Source organism: Psittacula echo, assembly GCF_963264785.1.
Source record: "Psittacula echo genome assembly, chromosome: 10".
NCBI lineage: Eukaryota > Metazoa > Chordata > Aves > Psittaciformes > Psittacidae > Psittacula > Psittacula echo.
In genome coordinates this window covers 2,406,446-2,419,856 of record NC_137741.1, presented here as the reverse complement: position 1 = coordinate 2,419,856, position 13,411 = coordinate 2,406,446, and the positions used below count along the sequence as shown (strand labels likewise).

The following is a 13,411-nucleotide window of genomic DNA, read 5'->3' as shown; positions in this document are numbered from 1 at the left end:
TCATTGCACTTGTGAGCATCTGAGCCCCTGGTAGCTTCTCCTGCAACACAATCTCCTTCCAGCTCAACAAATAACACGTCCCTGGATGAGTGTTAAGCCCAATTCCGTAGTTGTTATGAAGATGGGATAAGCTCAGATTTACATATCTGAGAAAATACATTGCTGCAGCGGCTTAGGGAGATCAGAGAGGAGAAAAATCCCATTTTCTCCTCTTTTCTGTAAGAAAAGCTCCTGGAACCATCAGGAGGCCTTCATTCCTCACCCATTCCCTTGGGACACTGGTACCAGTTGGGGCTGTGGGGATGCCAGGTCCCCAGTACCCCCAACCCCTCCTTGGGAACACACCGGTCCTCAAACCCATCCTCAAGCCATCACCTGGGTGGATGCATCAGTGGGGCAAATGGGGCTTTTTTCCCCCTCTACTTCCAAAATCCAAGTGTTTCCCTGGTGAATCCCAACTCCGGGGGGGATTTGTAGGTCTCCAAAGGGGAATAGGGAGAGTTTCAGCCCTGCACATCTTGATAGGATGCACGAGCCGGCAAAAGGCAGCAAATAAATGGGGTTTTATCTGATTAAACCAAGGCTGAACTCCCTTCTCATGCATGGGGGGGCTGTGCTGGGGGGTGTATATTAGCCAAAGCATTACAATTCAATTTAGGAGCTAATTGGATTGCATTGAAAAACACTTCATCTGAGCCCCGCTCCATTTAATAGAGACACCACAGCTCCTGCTCCCTTCCTAACTGGAATGTTGATTTTAGGGCCGGTGATTACCATCGCTATCCGGCTCCAGGCCCAGCTGCCGGCTGCTGATACCGTGTTGTGCAAGGAAATAAAAGCCTCTGGATTACAGTGGATAACTCAGGGAAGAAGGATGCTCCGCGTGGAACCGGCCGCTCCCTCCCGCCTGCCTGCTCCTTCAAGATAAGGCCTAAGAAAGCAGTTGTGCCACCAGCAGGGACCGCGATTCCGCTGCGAGTCGCTGCTGGGTCACTTTCCTCCAAGAAAAAAGGGGGGAAAAGAGGGAAATAAAAGGAAAGCGGTGTCTGGGAAGGATGGGATGGGCTGGGATGGCTTCTGAGAGCGCCTGGCCCTGCCAAGACAGCTTTCCCCCCATCGCACTGCATGGAGCTGCTTTCGGGAAGGATGGGGACAACTGAAGTGGTGTCTCCAAGTGATGCCCTGCTGCTGATGGTGACCGGGAGGTGAGCAGAGCCTCCTAGGATGAGTCTGTGCTCCCAGCATGGAGCAGAGCATCCCCCAGCACCGCTGCTCACCCGTGACCACAGACTGGGGCCAGACCTAAGAAAGCCCCCTCCTGGGATTAAAACATGAGGGAAAGGGGTTACCACAGGGCTCCCGCTGGGTCTTTGCAGGTTCATTTTCTCCTGGGGAAACATCCTCAGCTGTGTTTTAGGATAAACTCATTTCCAGCAGCTGGGGATGTGGAGAAGCGCAGAAATAGCCCCAAAATACTCCCAGTGCCAGCAGGAGACTTGGCAGCTCCCTGAAAAGTCTGTTTTCCAAGCACACCATTCAAAATCTGTGCCTGGGACCCCCATAGCCTCATGTTCAAAGTGCTCTCAAAGCATTTTCATCCCTTAGCTATGAAAAACAAGTGGTTTCATAGGGATAAACCCCACACGAACCTGGTGATGGGCTGCTGTGACTTGCCCTTGGCCTGGGAAGGGGGGTTATTGCCATCCATTACCATGTGTGCTCGTGGATTGACTGGATTTGCTGATAAAACGCCCTTTGCGCTTCAGCAGTGAGCATAAATCCATCAACACCGCAAGCCACCGTGCTGAGAGCAGCCAGCACCGTGCAGCACCCGCTGCGCAGAGCACCCATTGCTCTCAGAACCCATCACCCTCAGCACCCACTGCCTTCAGCATCTCCCTAGCTCCCATCCTTCACGAAGTAGCACCAGGAAAGGCTGAGAAGCCACTAAAGGAGGATGGATGAGCCCTTCAGCGCTCTCTTCACCGAGGGTTTAGCAGCGCTGCCAGGACTGGCTTGGGACAGGATATTTGCCAACACCCGCCCCCCCCCCCAAAACACACACAGAAAATGGGGGCTTGCTGCCAGTTTTCTCGTTTCCTCTTCTCTGGTTCCCTGATGAGGTTCCTGCTCCGTACCCCGTGCAGTCGCAGCCACCCAGCCCCACACAGGAGAAGCAGGCGCTGAGCTCTGTGCCGGGGGTGCTGGCGCACCCATGGGTGCCCCCCTCAGCCGGAGCAGTTCAGAGGGGCCCATCCTCAGCGCAGCAGTGCCGCGCTCCCTCCTGCTTCCCGGCCTCTCCCAGCCCTGGCACCCCGCGCTCGGCAGGGCGGAGGTGCTGGCGCTAGATGGGGCTGGAGCACCTCGGCCGTGCGGCAGCCTTCAGCAGTGCAGCATCCTCAGCCCCAGCAGCATCCTCAGCCCCAGCAGCATCCTCAGCCCCAGCAGCATCCTTAGCCCCAGCAGCATCCTCAGCCCTTGCAGCATCCTCAGCCCCAGCAGCATCCTCAGCCCCAGCAGCATCCTCAGCCCCAGCAGCATCCTTAGCCCAAAGCATCCTCAGCCCCAGCAGCATCCTTAGCCCCAGCAGCATCCTTAGCCCAAAGCATCCTTAGCCCCAGCAGCATCCTTAGCCCCAGCAGCATCCTTAGCCCAAAGCATCCTCAGACCCAGCAGCATCCTTAGCCCAAAGCATCCTCAGCCCCAGCAGCATCCTCAGCCCAAAGCATCCTCAGCCCCAGCAGCATCCTCAGCCCCAGCAGCATCCTTAGCCCCAGCAGCATCCTCAGCCCTTGCAGCATCCTCAGCCCCAGCAGCATCCTCAGCCCCAGCAGCATCCTCAGCCCTTGCAGCATCCTCAGCCCTTGCAGCATCCTCAGCCCCAGCAGCATCCTCAGCCCCAGCAGCATCCTCAGCCCCAGCAGCATCCTCAGCCCTTGCAGCATCCTCAGCCCCAGCAGCATCCTCAGCCCTTGCAGCATCCTCAGCCCTTGCAGCATCCTCAGCCCCAGCAGCATCCTCAGCCCTAGCAGCATCCTCAGCCCCAGCAGCATCCTCAGCCCCAGCAGCATCCTCAGCCCCAGCAGCATCCTCAGCCCCAGCAGCATCCTCAGCCCCAGCAGCATCCTCAGCCCTTGCAGCATCCTCAGCCCTTGCAGCATCCTCAGCTCCAGCAGCATCCTCAGCCCTTGCAGCATCCTCAGCCCTTGCAGCATCCTCAGCCCCAGCAGCATCCTCAGCCCTAGCAGCATCCTCAGCCCTAGCAGCATCTTTACCCCTCGCGGCACCCTCTCCCCTCACAGCATCCTTTTCCTTTGTGGTATCATCATCCTCTGCATGCTCCTCACCCGCTGTAGCACTCGTTGCTCCTTGCAGCACCTTCATGCTTTAGCTCTCTCCTTTGCAGCACCCTCAACCATTGCAGCATCCTTTTCACTTGCAGCATCCTCAACCTTCACATCTCCACTCTCACAGCACCTTTATCTTTCTCACCCCTCTCTCCCCTTGCCCTTTGCAGGCCCAAAGCACTGCTGGGCTCAGCAGTGCTGTACCAGTCCCCTCCCAGCTCACTGAGGCACAAGACATTGCTCAGCGGGCACAGGAGCTGCCATCATCCTCAAAGGAAGCTTCCTGGAGGAATGCTGGACCCATTTCCACCCAGGGGCTGGAAATGGGTCTGGCAAAGGATCCCAAATGCTGTTGGCAAGCAAGAAATCCTGCCCCCCACCCCTGCTGCCTGTTCTACCATGCCACAATGTGTTTTGGGGGGACAACCTGCACGTCTGGGCTCCCATGTGATGGAGCTGGTGGTGCACATGGAGCAAAACACCAGCAAGGCAAGAAGAACAAGAGACATTTACTTCTCCCAGCCCCACAAGAGGCCCTTTGGCTTGTAAACCCCTGATGTTGACAGATCAGGGGAATGTGGGTGATGGGAGAGGGGAAAGAAAGGCTGGAAGAAGCAGCAAATGTTGGAGGAGGCTGGAGGAAACGCTGTCCTAATCGTTAAGTGCTGCTTGTAAATTATTCATTGACTGGTAAGAGAGGCACAAATCTGTTCAGTGAGAGGGCAGGAGGGTAGGAAAACACCGTGAGGCTGAGCCCAGCCTAGGGTCAGAAAGCTTGGCCAGCAGAAACCAGCCTGACACCTTGGTGAGTCCAAGGGGAGAGCCTAATGGCCCAAACCCAGAGGCTTTTCTGCATCCACGGGCCAGGGCAGGGTTACCCCATCTCCTATAATATTCCTCATCCCTTTTGTGCTCCTCATCCTCCCCCCTGTCCCTAATGAAGGCATTAACAAGCAGGACCTCAAAAGCCGCAGGGTAGGGATGGGGGATCCGGGTTTGATCAGCAGGAGTGGAGTGGGGAGAAGTGACAGGGCTGTGATCAGCTGCCTGCTCCCATCCAGAGCAGAGCTGCTGCCGGGGGGGCTGTCATGTCTTGGCTCCCTCCTGCACCACTCTCCATTAGTAGGGTGTCAGCCCTGATTCCCGGGGCTGTCAGGAGATGGGCTTTCCAGGCCTTCCCAAGCAAATCCCCTGTGCTGCACTGCAAGTGGACTGAAAGTAATCTGTGCTTTAGGGGGAAGAAAACGGCGGTCAACAGTGTGTGTGTGTGGAAACAATAACCCTTCCAGCAATGCTTTCTAGCCTTTTTAGCCTGCTCAGGCAGGGCAGGGCTTGTGCAAACCCTTCCTGAGCTTCACTGCCCCACTCAGGCTTTCAAGCTGGATGCTGGAAGCATCCTTGAGGCCACTTCCCACCCTCCCTCGCTGTATTGGCACAGGGATGCTCGTGTAAGGATACAGCGAGCTGGATTTGAGGCTGCTCGGAGCATTGGCTCGGGCAAAGGGCAAAGAGCAAAGCTAGGGGTGAAAACACATCTCACACACCACGTAGTGATGCCAGGGCTGACTCCTGAAGGGTGTTTGTCTTTCTCTGGAGCCCCGGGGTAATTCAGTCCATCAAAGCTGGCCCTCGCATCCTCGTCGCATTGAGGCTGTGCTGCGGTACCCGCCTCCGCACGCCCCATTACGGGTTTCCATTAGCCTGGGCATAAAGCAGCCACGGAAAGGGAAGTCATAAAGCTCAGTGGAGGAATTAAAACAGCTGGAGGAAAACCAAATAGCTGCTCTGTATTTGCCTTTTTATGGCTCTTATTTGATTGCTAATTTTCCTCCTGCTTTGCAGCCTGAATCGCAGGGACAGGGATTAGGGTGAAGGTGGGGTTTGGGCAGCTGCTGATGGGGAAATAACTGGGCTTTTGGGCAGTGCAGGACTCCCCCCCCCACTTCCCTCCTAGCTATTTAATAAGCAGAATTGGGGTTTAACGACCTGTTATTTTTAAAGCCAGATGGCTTAAAGTACAGGAAGATATTAGGACCACGAGGGCTGGGTTTAAATCCATCCAAGGGCTCCATTTATCAGCACAAAGGAGGAGGAGAACAGCTGCTTTTTCTTTTTCCTGGAGCCAAAAGGTACGAGCTGGAGGTGCCTGGGGTCTCCCAACATAATGCGGCCATGAAAGGAGAGAATTTGCTAAATGGATTTGGGATTGAGCGATCAGATCGAAGCTGGCGCATCCAGGCTGCCCCTAGCAAGGTGATGGGATGCTGCCTCCCCTCTAGCCCTTGTGACCCCAAAACCAGCTGGAATCAGGGATGTCAGTGCTGATAGAAAAGCCCCTCCATGGGCACAACACAGAGAGAGATTAAAATCTGGGGTTTATGCCAGTTTTGCACTGTTGCATGTGCCTTTGGGGGGGCTGGCAGGGTGATGAAGCTGGCACAGCATCACTGCCCGCTCTCGTGGGTTCTTACCTGGCAATAACGTGGGTGCACGGGGGCTGCTTGCAGCTCTTTGCTCCTCTTGAGTGTGCTGCCAGTGGCAGGGTCCAGGCTGGGGAGGACATCGCTGCCTGATGGGGTCAGGAATGCCGCTGGGCTCTGGGAAGGGAGAGGCAATGGTCTGAAGGATGGATGGATGCAGTGACAGGGGCAAGGGCCATCACTGTGTGGGCAGACTGGAGAAGAGAAGCTGCATGGAAACCTCAGAGCAACCTTCTAATATCTGAAGGGGGCTACAAGGATACTGGAGAGGGACTCTTCATCAGGGACTGTAGCGATGGGACAAGGGGTGATGGGTTCAAACTGAAACAGGGGAGATTGAGATGAGCTCTTAGGCAGAAGCTCTTCCCTGTGAGGGTGCTGAGGCGCTGGCCCAGGGTGCCCAGAGAAGCTGTGGCTGCCCCATCCCTGGCAGTGTTCAAGGCCAGGTTGGACACAGGGGCTTGGAGCAAGCTGCTCCAGTGGAAGGGGTCCCTGCCCGTGGCAGGGGTTGGAACTGGATGAGCTTTAAGGTCCCTTCAACCCAAACCATTCCATGATTCTATGTCCCCTGACCCACCAGCCACATCCCCAGTGTGCCACCAGGACCAGGGTGATGTGAAAGAGCTGTGTGTTGGCCATACTCAGCTCCTCTTTGCAAGGTGGAAACAGCAGGTCTGTGCCCAGCTCAGCCCATCTCTCCCCTTCCCAGGCAGGCAGCAGGTGGGTTCTCAAGTCCTGTGAGGCAAAGGGATGCTGAAAGCCACTTTGCTGCTGGTCACTGGGTGCCTGGCGGATAAGGCACCTCCGGCACAGAGGCAGCTCCTGCCAGACCCTCTGCCAGATGCTGCTGGCAGCAGTAATGTGATTTCCCTGTCCCTCATTTCCCTGCTCTGTGCACCCCGCACTCCTCCCGCCAGCCTGGCTTTTATAGACTCCTCTCTAATCCACTTAGAGGGGGAAGTTGGATCTAATGCAATAAACGACGGAGTGCATGCGCTCCTCACTGCCGCCTCCCATGGCAAGGTCACGCACAGGGACCCTCTCCATGGTCTGGCCATCCCAGCTCTCAGTACAAGGGCAGGTTTGGATGACGGGGACCAGCCTTGCTGCTGGGATCCTTGCACCAAGACACAGCACCCAGCACCCACCTATTTCACCACCCTTGTTTTCCCCCTGCCTCCCAGATGCTCTCTTCCTTTCTCCAGATGAGCAATCAGGCTGAGCGCCCTCTCCAAATGAGCTGTGGGCATGGGTAGCGGTGAAATGGCCCTCACTCTGTATTACTCCGTGCCTGCACCCAGCCTCGCCTGTTTAGTGTAGTTAATGACAGCAATGAGCATCCCTCCCCTCTGAGGAGGTGTCCGGAGGCATCCTCGTGCCCTTCCCCATCGCTGCCTCATTAACGCCATCAGCATCAGCATCCCTTGTGCCGCCGCATTTCATTACGCCGCCGGCCCCGACCTCAACCCGGCTCCTCCAGCATCAAAGCCGGGGTGAAGCTGCCCCCCGCCCAGCCACTCTCCCCCTCCATGGGGAATAACATCATGCAAAATGCAACAGTTTAGGCTCTGCAGGCAATTACAGGGGCCGGCAGACAGCTGCTGCCCACCGTGCCGTGCCGGAGCCATGGTCAGCCCGGCCCCACCACCATGGCCCATCGGAGAGCTGCTCGCTGGAGCACACGTGCTCTTAATTCAATTAGCGCTGCCCTGAACGCTCCCCTGGGAATGGCAGGAGGAAACCAACAAATTCTCCTTAACAAAGACATTCCCTGCTTTTTTTTTCCTATTGGATCCTCGCTGGCTCGGCTTTCCCTGTGTAGCGCAGCTCCCAGCCCGCAGCGATGCCATAACGCCTCTTGTAACCCGCTATGCAAGAAGAGGAAGGGGTTCTGTACTTGATTGAGAGGTGTCAATCAAAAGCTGGCAAGCAGGAGCAGTTCAGCTCTGCTGAAAGCCCTCAGAGGGTTTGCTGGCTCATGGAGAGAAGACGCTTCCCTCCAACCAGCTTTTCCACCAGCTCCTGCATCCCCCGGAATGGGGTTTGGGGGATGCAAGAATCAATTTCGGTGCTCGCGGAGGACAAACCCATCCAGACAGGCTGAAACACCGGGAAACACATGGCGATCCCCGCTTCCCGACCCATGTGTAAACCCGTCTTTCTGACAGCCCAAAAGGGGTTTGATGGTGGGGCTGGCACGGTGACAACTTACACCCCGGCGCTGTGACAATTTACGCCAGGCGCCGATCTGCTTCTGCTTTTAAATGGCAGCAATTACATAAATTAAGGCTGTTTAGGCGATGCTGTAGCCAGCCTGTTGATTTTCCTTCCCCTTGCCTGGAAAAAGCAGCTCCGGCTTTTTCCTGCTTATCAGACGCTGTCACCACGTCCCCAGACCTCATCTCGGGTGACAGGAGCAAAAGAGGGTGGCAAAGGCTTGAGGTGACCCCGAAGGTCCCAAGGGCAGAGTTAATGGGCTGAGCAAGGGTCGTGCCAAAACAAAGTGTAAAGCAAGGCTGGTTAATAAATAGGGGCAATGAATAAATCCCTTAGGAATAAAGATGCCTTCGGTGTGCAATTCCCAGTCCTTGGCTGGGGCTCAGCATCCTCTGAGCACATCGGGGACAGCATCGTGCTGTGCCTGCACATGGGTTTGCCACTGGTTACTGCATGGTCAAACTCAGCTTGCCTGGGCAAGACACCAGATTTGGGGTGCGAAAAGAAAAAGGGAAAACAGGAGCCCTGCCTTGATCCACAAGCTGCTATGGAGGTGGATGATGTCGGAAGGGGGTGGGTGAAGTCGGAATGGAGGTGGATGGAGTCAGAAGGGAGGTGGATGGAGTCGGCTGCAGGTTTTCCCCTTTCAACCCTCTTTGAGCTGTTAATTTGCTCAAACGAGGGCGTTTTGCTGAAGTCTTTGATTTCTTTGTCTCCCTGAGATGATCAAAGTCTTTTGTTCCCGGCTGGGCTCCAGAGAGGGAGCGCAGAGGGAGGCAAACCGGCTGGGTGGGGGCAAACCTGGGGGCCACCGTGCCTTTACTGGGGTGGCTGCAACCCAGCGCTGCCCTTTCCCTGGGATAACACGAGTCCTCTTCGCTCAGCTCTGGTGTCGGGGCTCTTGGCTTTTAATAAAGCAGCTGCTCCAAACCCTTTCCCTGCGGCTATTACAAATGGAGCAGTGTTTTGAGACCCTGCCTATTTACGGGAAGCCCCTTATCCTTAGAAAGCCCTGGTGCTGAGGTCGCTCTCTTGGTGTGGAGGGTTGATGTGAGCATCTGAAGCTCAGGAGCATCCAGAGCCTTGGTAGGGAGTCGGTGAAATCCCTGCAGAGGGGGCACAGATTTATGCCTGGCTCCTGGTGCGCCGGGGAGTACAGATGGCCCAGGGTTTATTTAGCTGTTGTTTGTTATAAAAAGCCCAGCCAATCTAGGTTATACATTTTCAGCTCTCTACATTAAAATAAAGAATAAGAAAAGAAACAAGACGAGCTTGGTGAATCTGTTCTCCTCTGCCAAGTGGCTGGGGAGAGCTGTGAGGCAGGGTGGGCAGGGATGCTGCTGCTGCCTTTGCCTTGTGCTCTCCATTTGGCTCCTTCTTGCCATCCTAAAGCTGAGCTCAGGACTAATCCATGAGCTGAGGACTTGGAAATCCAGCTTTCAACATCCCTTGAAACCTGTGGCTGCCTCAAGGGGGAGAGAAGCTCTGCCCTTGCATCATCACCCCTGCCCTCACAGGGCTGTGCTTTCGGCGTGCTGGGGATCACCTGGGCCATCATCCATAGAAAATCACGAATTCCAGGGAAGGAACAAGGGCCTTGGCAAAAGCAAGGAGCCAAGCCTGCCCTCACCCTGCTTGGTAGCATCGCTCATCGATTTGCACCACTCCGGATTCGTCTGCTGTGGGATGAATTAACCAGATGTGGACCCAAGGCTGGCTCTGGCTCTCCTGCTTTTTGTCTCCACTCCCTCTCTTACATATATTAAGGAAGGCAGGGCTGGAGGGGGGAAAGGGAGAGGCTGGGGTAAAGGAGAAGAAACCCCCTCGCAGCTCCCAGATCAAAAAAATAATCAGCTAAATGAATTCCGCAGCATTTTCCCGCATGACTGCGAGTGATAATTTAGTGCAGCAGCCAGCTGGAAGCAAGAGGATTAATTCTGCACTTAGTGACACCCATGTGAATAATTCATCACACGCAGACCCCTTGTCGCTGACCCCCCTGGGCAATCACTGCAAAGCCCCCCACCAGCCGGCCCCAGGCCCAACACAGCTCCCTGGGGGATAAGGGGGATGCGGTCGCCAGCCGAGCATCCAGACCTGTCCCACATTCACTCTATGGACAGGGTTTCTCTTTGCAGATGGGAGCAGAGCCTGGTGGCTGCAGTAACTGAATCGACGGCCACATCCCAGCCTGCCCAAGGAGCAGTCCTGGAGCCAAGGGTTAGCAGAGTTCCCTCCTCCATGGGAAAAGCAGTCAAACTCCCTCCCTGCTGTGACATCCGTGGGGAGCGCAACTGCTGAAGGATGGAGACAGCTGGACATTTGTCACCGTGGTTAACCAGCCTGGCCCTTCTCTGCACTGAGGCGGTGAACGGCCTCTCCCAGATACCCTGCCTGTGCCCTGCCTGCTTCCCTGCCTCCAGCTGGAACGTCCCAGGAATATGAGCACATGACAAGACCCCTGGGAAAGTGATGGATGTGTGAGGGCAAGAATGATGCTGCTTTTTCCAGCTGTCCAGCGGCACCATCCAGAGCCCTGAGACAACGAGCACAAGGGATAAAACCCGGATCCAGCCCAGCTGATGCCCACCTGAGAGGTTTGGAGAGAGGGTAGTAGCTCTAGGGAGCCCTGTCCCTGTCCCCCTCCCTGCTTGCCTTGTTCTCTGTCCCCAGCATCTCACCTCCGATTGAAGGAGCTGCAGGCAGAGCCCCACGGTCGGGATGGCTCCAGTTGTGGTTTTGAGGTCTGTGCCCTGGGGAGGCAGAGGAAGGGTCAGAGCATCTACTGGAGCTTTCAGAGGCTTTGACATCACCCAGATGCCATCCAGAGGCCTAGAGCTGAGGTTCGGAGCAGAGACCCCATCTTCCCATGGGATGCTCGGAGCTCTGCACCATGCTGCCTATGCAGATGTGAAGGTGGGATCTCCATCCCACCATCCAGCAGCTATAGATACCATCACCTACAGGTACCACCATGGGGCCACCCTGTCCAGCATCACCCCGAGCTCACCTGCATGGCAAGGCCATCCACACGCATCCCACCGCTCCGTGCAGCCAGCTCCCGGAATACATGGCTGGTGAGGGGCAGCACCGAGTATCCGATGGGAACAAGGGTGCCTGGAGCATCCCACACTGAGGAAAGGACGAGAGCAGCTGGCTGGAGCCCAGGACATATCCCTGGCCACAAACAGGGATGAGGGAGAGCATCCTCGATGGGGTCCCAGACTTACTGGCTTTGTATGGATAATATTCAATAGCTAAGGCGGTGTCTTCAGAGAAGATGGTGGCCACGTCCCGGCCTTGGAAGAGGAAGGAGCTGTTCCAGGTTGGCTGCTCTGGGGGCCCAGCTGCTTGGGACATCTTAGGAGACAACAGGAAAATTATCCTTCAGATACCTTCTGTCTCTAGAGATAAAGAAGCAGGGAGAGAGGACAGAGAGGAGAGGTGGGGGTAAAGGAAAGCACAACTCGTGCAGCTGCTGGAGCAGCCAGCATCCCTGGCTCCAAAGCAACCCCAAACCCCGGTTGCTTGGGCTAGTTTTCACTGGGTCTTCAAGCTCGGCTGCTTCTTTCTGGCTAATCCCTGCCAGCATCTTCCCCTCGCAGAGCCAGAGGAGGAAAACAGCCCATGGACCAGCTACCCATGGTGGGAAGAGCCTGGAGGATGAGCTGCACTGACTCCAGGGTGACCCTCAGATACATATTGGGCAACCTGGCGCTCACATGCAGGAAAGGGATGTTACAGACCCCAAACGCCTGCTTATGGCCAAGGTCCAGCTCACCCGACAGAGATCGAGCAGTGGGCAACACGTTTATCCCCTGGGCCGTGCTCGGCCGTTGGAAATGGCATCGCTCCATCCCCTCCAGCAGCTGCTCCCCTTCGCCTCCAGCTCTCCAAAGGTCAGCTCTAACACCGGCTGCCCAGCGCTGAGGAGTTATTGACAGCAGCTCCTGTTTAATGCTGTTACCGCATCCCCTCGGCCAGCATCGCCCAGCGGGGCGGAGATGCTGATCGGCTTTTCTGCGTCAGCACATTTCTGCTCTATTCGGGAGGGTGGAAGAGCAGGGGGAGTCTCCCTCTGCTTGCGTTTGGGACGCTAATGGGCATTACACACCTTGGAGACCCGCAGTGGTGCATTACCCAGCCCTGGGGGCTGTCAGCAAAGAGAGTGAGGGGCTGGGATGCTTCAGAGCCCAAAAACACCTCCATGCTGGGCTGCATCGGGCATTACTTCAGTGCTGGCTCAGCACTGGGCTGGCTTTCTCAACCAGGGGCTCTCTAGCATCAGCTGGGGCTTTCAGCTGGGATGCAGCTCGCTTTGACTGCAGGGAGCCCAGTCTGTGCCTGGAAATCCTTAGGGAAAACCCACACAGGCGGGGGCAGCTCCCAGCAGCCGGATGCAGCTCAGCACCCTCCAGCCTGCATCCCAGCCCACGGGGCTGCTCCATCAGCCTCACAAAGCCCGATTTGGTGGGGGAAATCTCCTAAACCCCATCAAATGCCGCCTCCAGTTACTTTTCCTGGCATGGCCCTGTTCAAAGCCCTGCGAGCTGGTGCTGGTTCAGCCTCAGCAGGGAAGGGAAAAGAAGTCAAACGTGGGAGCAGATTGTGAATTTGACCCCAATTGTCGGAGGTCCTGAGCCCACATGGCTCCTCTCACCGGGGCAAGGATGGGAGATGACATTCCCGATCCCGCCTCCGGTTTTGGGGGTGGGTGGCAGGGAATTCTTGCCAGGGCTGGGCTGTCTCCCACCGGCTCGGCGGGACAGATGGATGCTCTGCACTGGGGCATCAGAGCCAGTGCACTGATTTGGGCAGACGTCTTGGCACAGCAACAGCCTCTGCCAAGGGCCACCTGGAGAAACTCAACAAAGGGGATGTGGAGGAGGAGGAGGCTCCTTCATCCCTCTTGGCCACTCCAGCTCATCTCCCCAAGGCTGGTTCAAAGGCAGCATCATTGGCATGAGTCGAGGTAGAGATGGCCAAGCTCACAGCATCTCTCCCGCCTTCCCAAAGGATGGGGCCATGCCCTGGTCCTCACGGCTGCCTGTCTGACCCCAGAAGGCAGCAAGAAGCTCCAGAGCAGTGGGTTAAACTGGAGGAGAAGAACCCAAAAAGAGTGGAGATCAACATCACTAAGGCTTGAGCTCGGTGCTGGGAGGACAGATGTAGCATAGCTTTCAGCAGGAGGCACAGTCCGGTGCCCATCCATCCCATAGCTTTGCCATTGCCACCAGCATGTCCAAACCCATCCTTTTTGGTGAGAAAGGGGCTGTTGGCCCAAGGAGAGCACCCCAGGAAGGGTCAACCAGGCAGGGAAGGGTTAACCATCACTGAAACCCTGCTACGTAAGAGGGGTGCCCTGCT

General features: G+C 56.3%; 1 protein-coding gene across 1 annotated transcript in view; it reads right to left on the bottom strand.

Annotated features, from left to right (window-relative positions):
* The window catches only part of CCDC33 (coiled-coil domain containing 33), a gene marked incomplete at both ends in the record, with an annotated part of 42,039 nt that overhangs the window by 6,298 nt on the left and 22,330 nt on the right, over positions 1-13,411 (bottom strand). The window contains 4 exons of the mRNA XM_080626427.1: positions 5,819-5,944; positions 10,726-10,797; positions 11,055-11,176; positions 11,275-11,404. Coding sequence (XP_080482553.1) covers positions 5,819-5,944; positions 10,726-10,797; positions 11,055-11,176; positions 11,275-11,404 — 450 coding nt within the window. The remainder of the gene's footprint in view (positions 1-5,818; positions 5,945-10,725; positions 10,798-11,054; positions 11,177-11,274; positions 11,405-13,411) is intronic.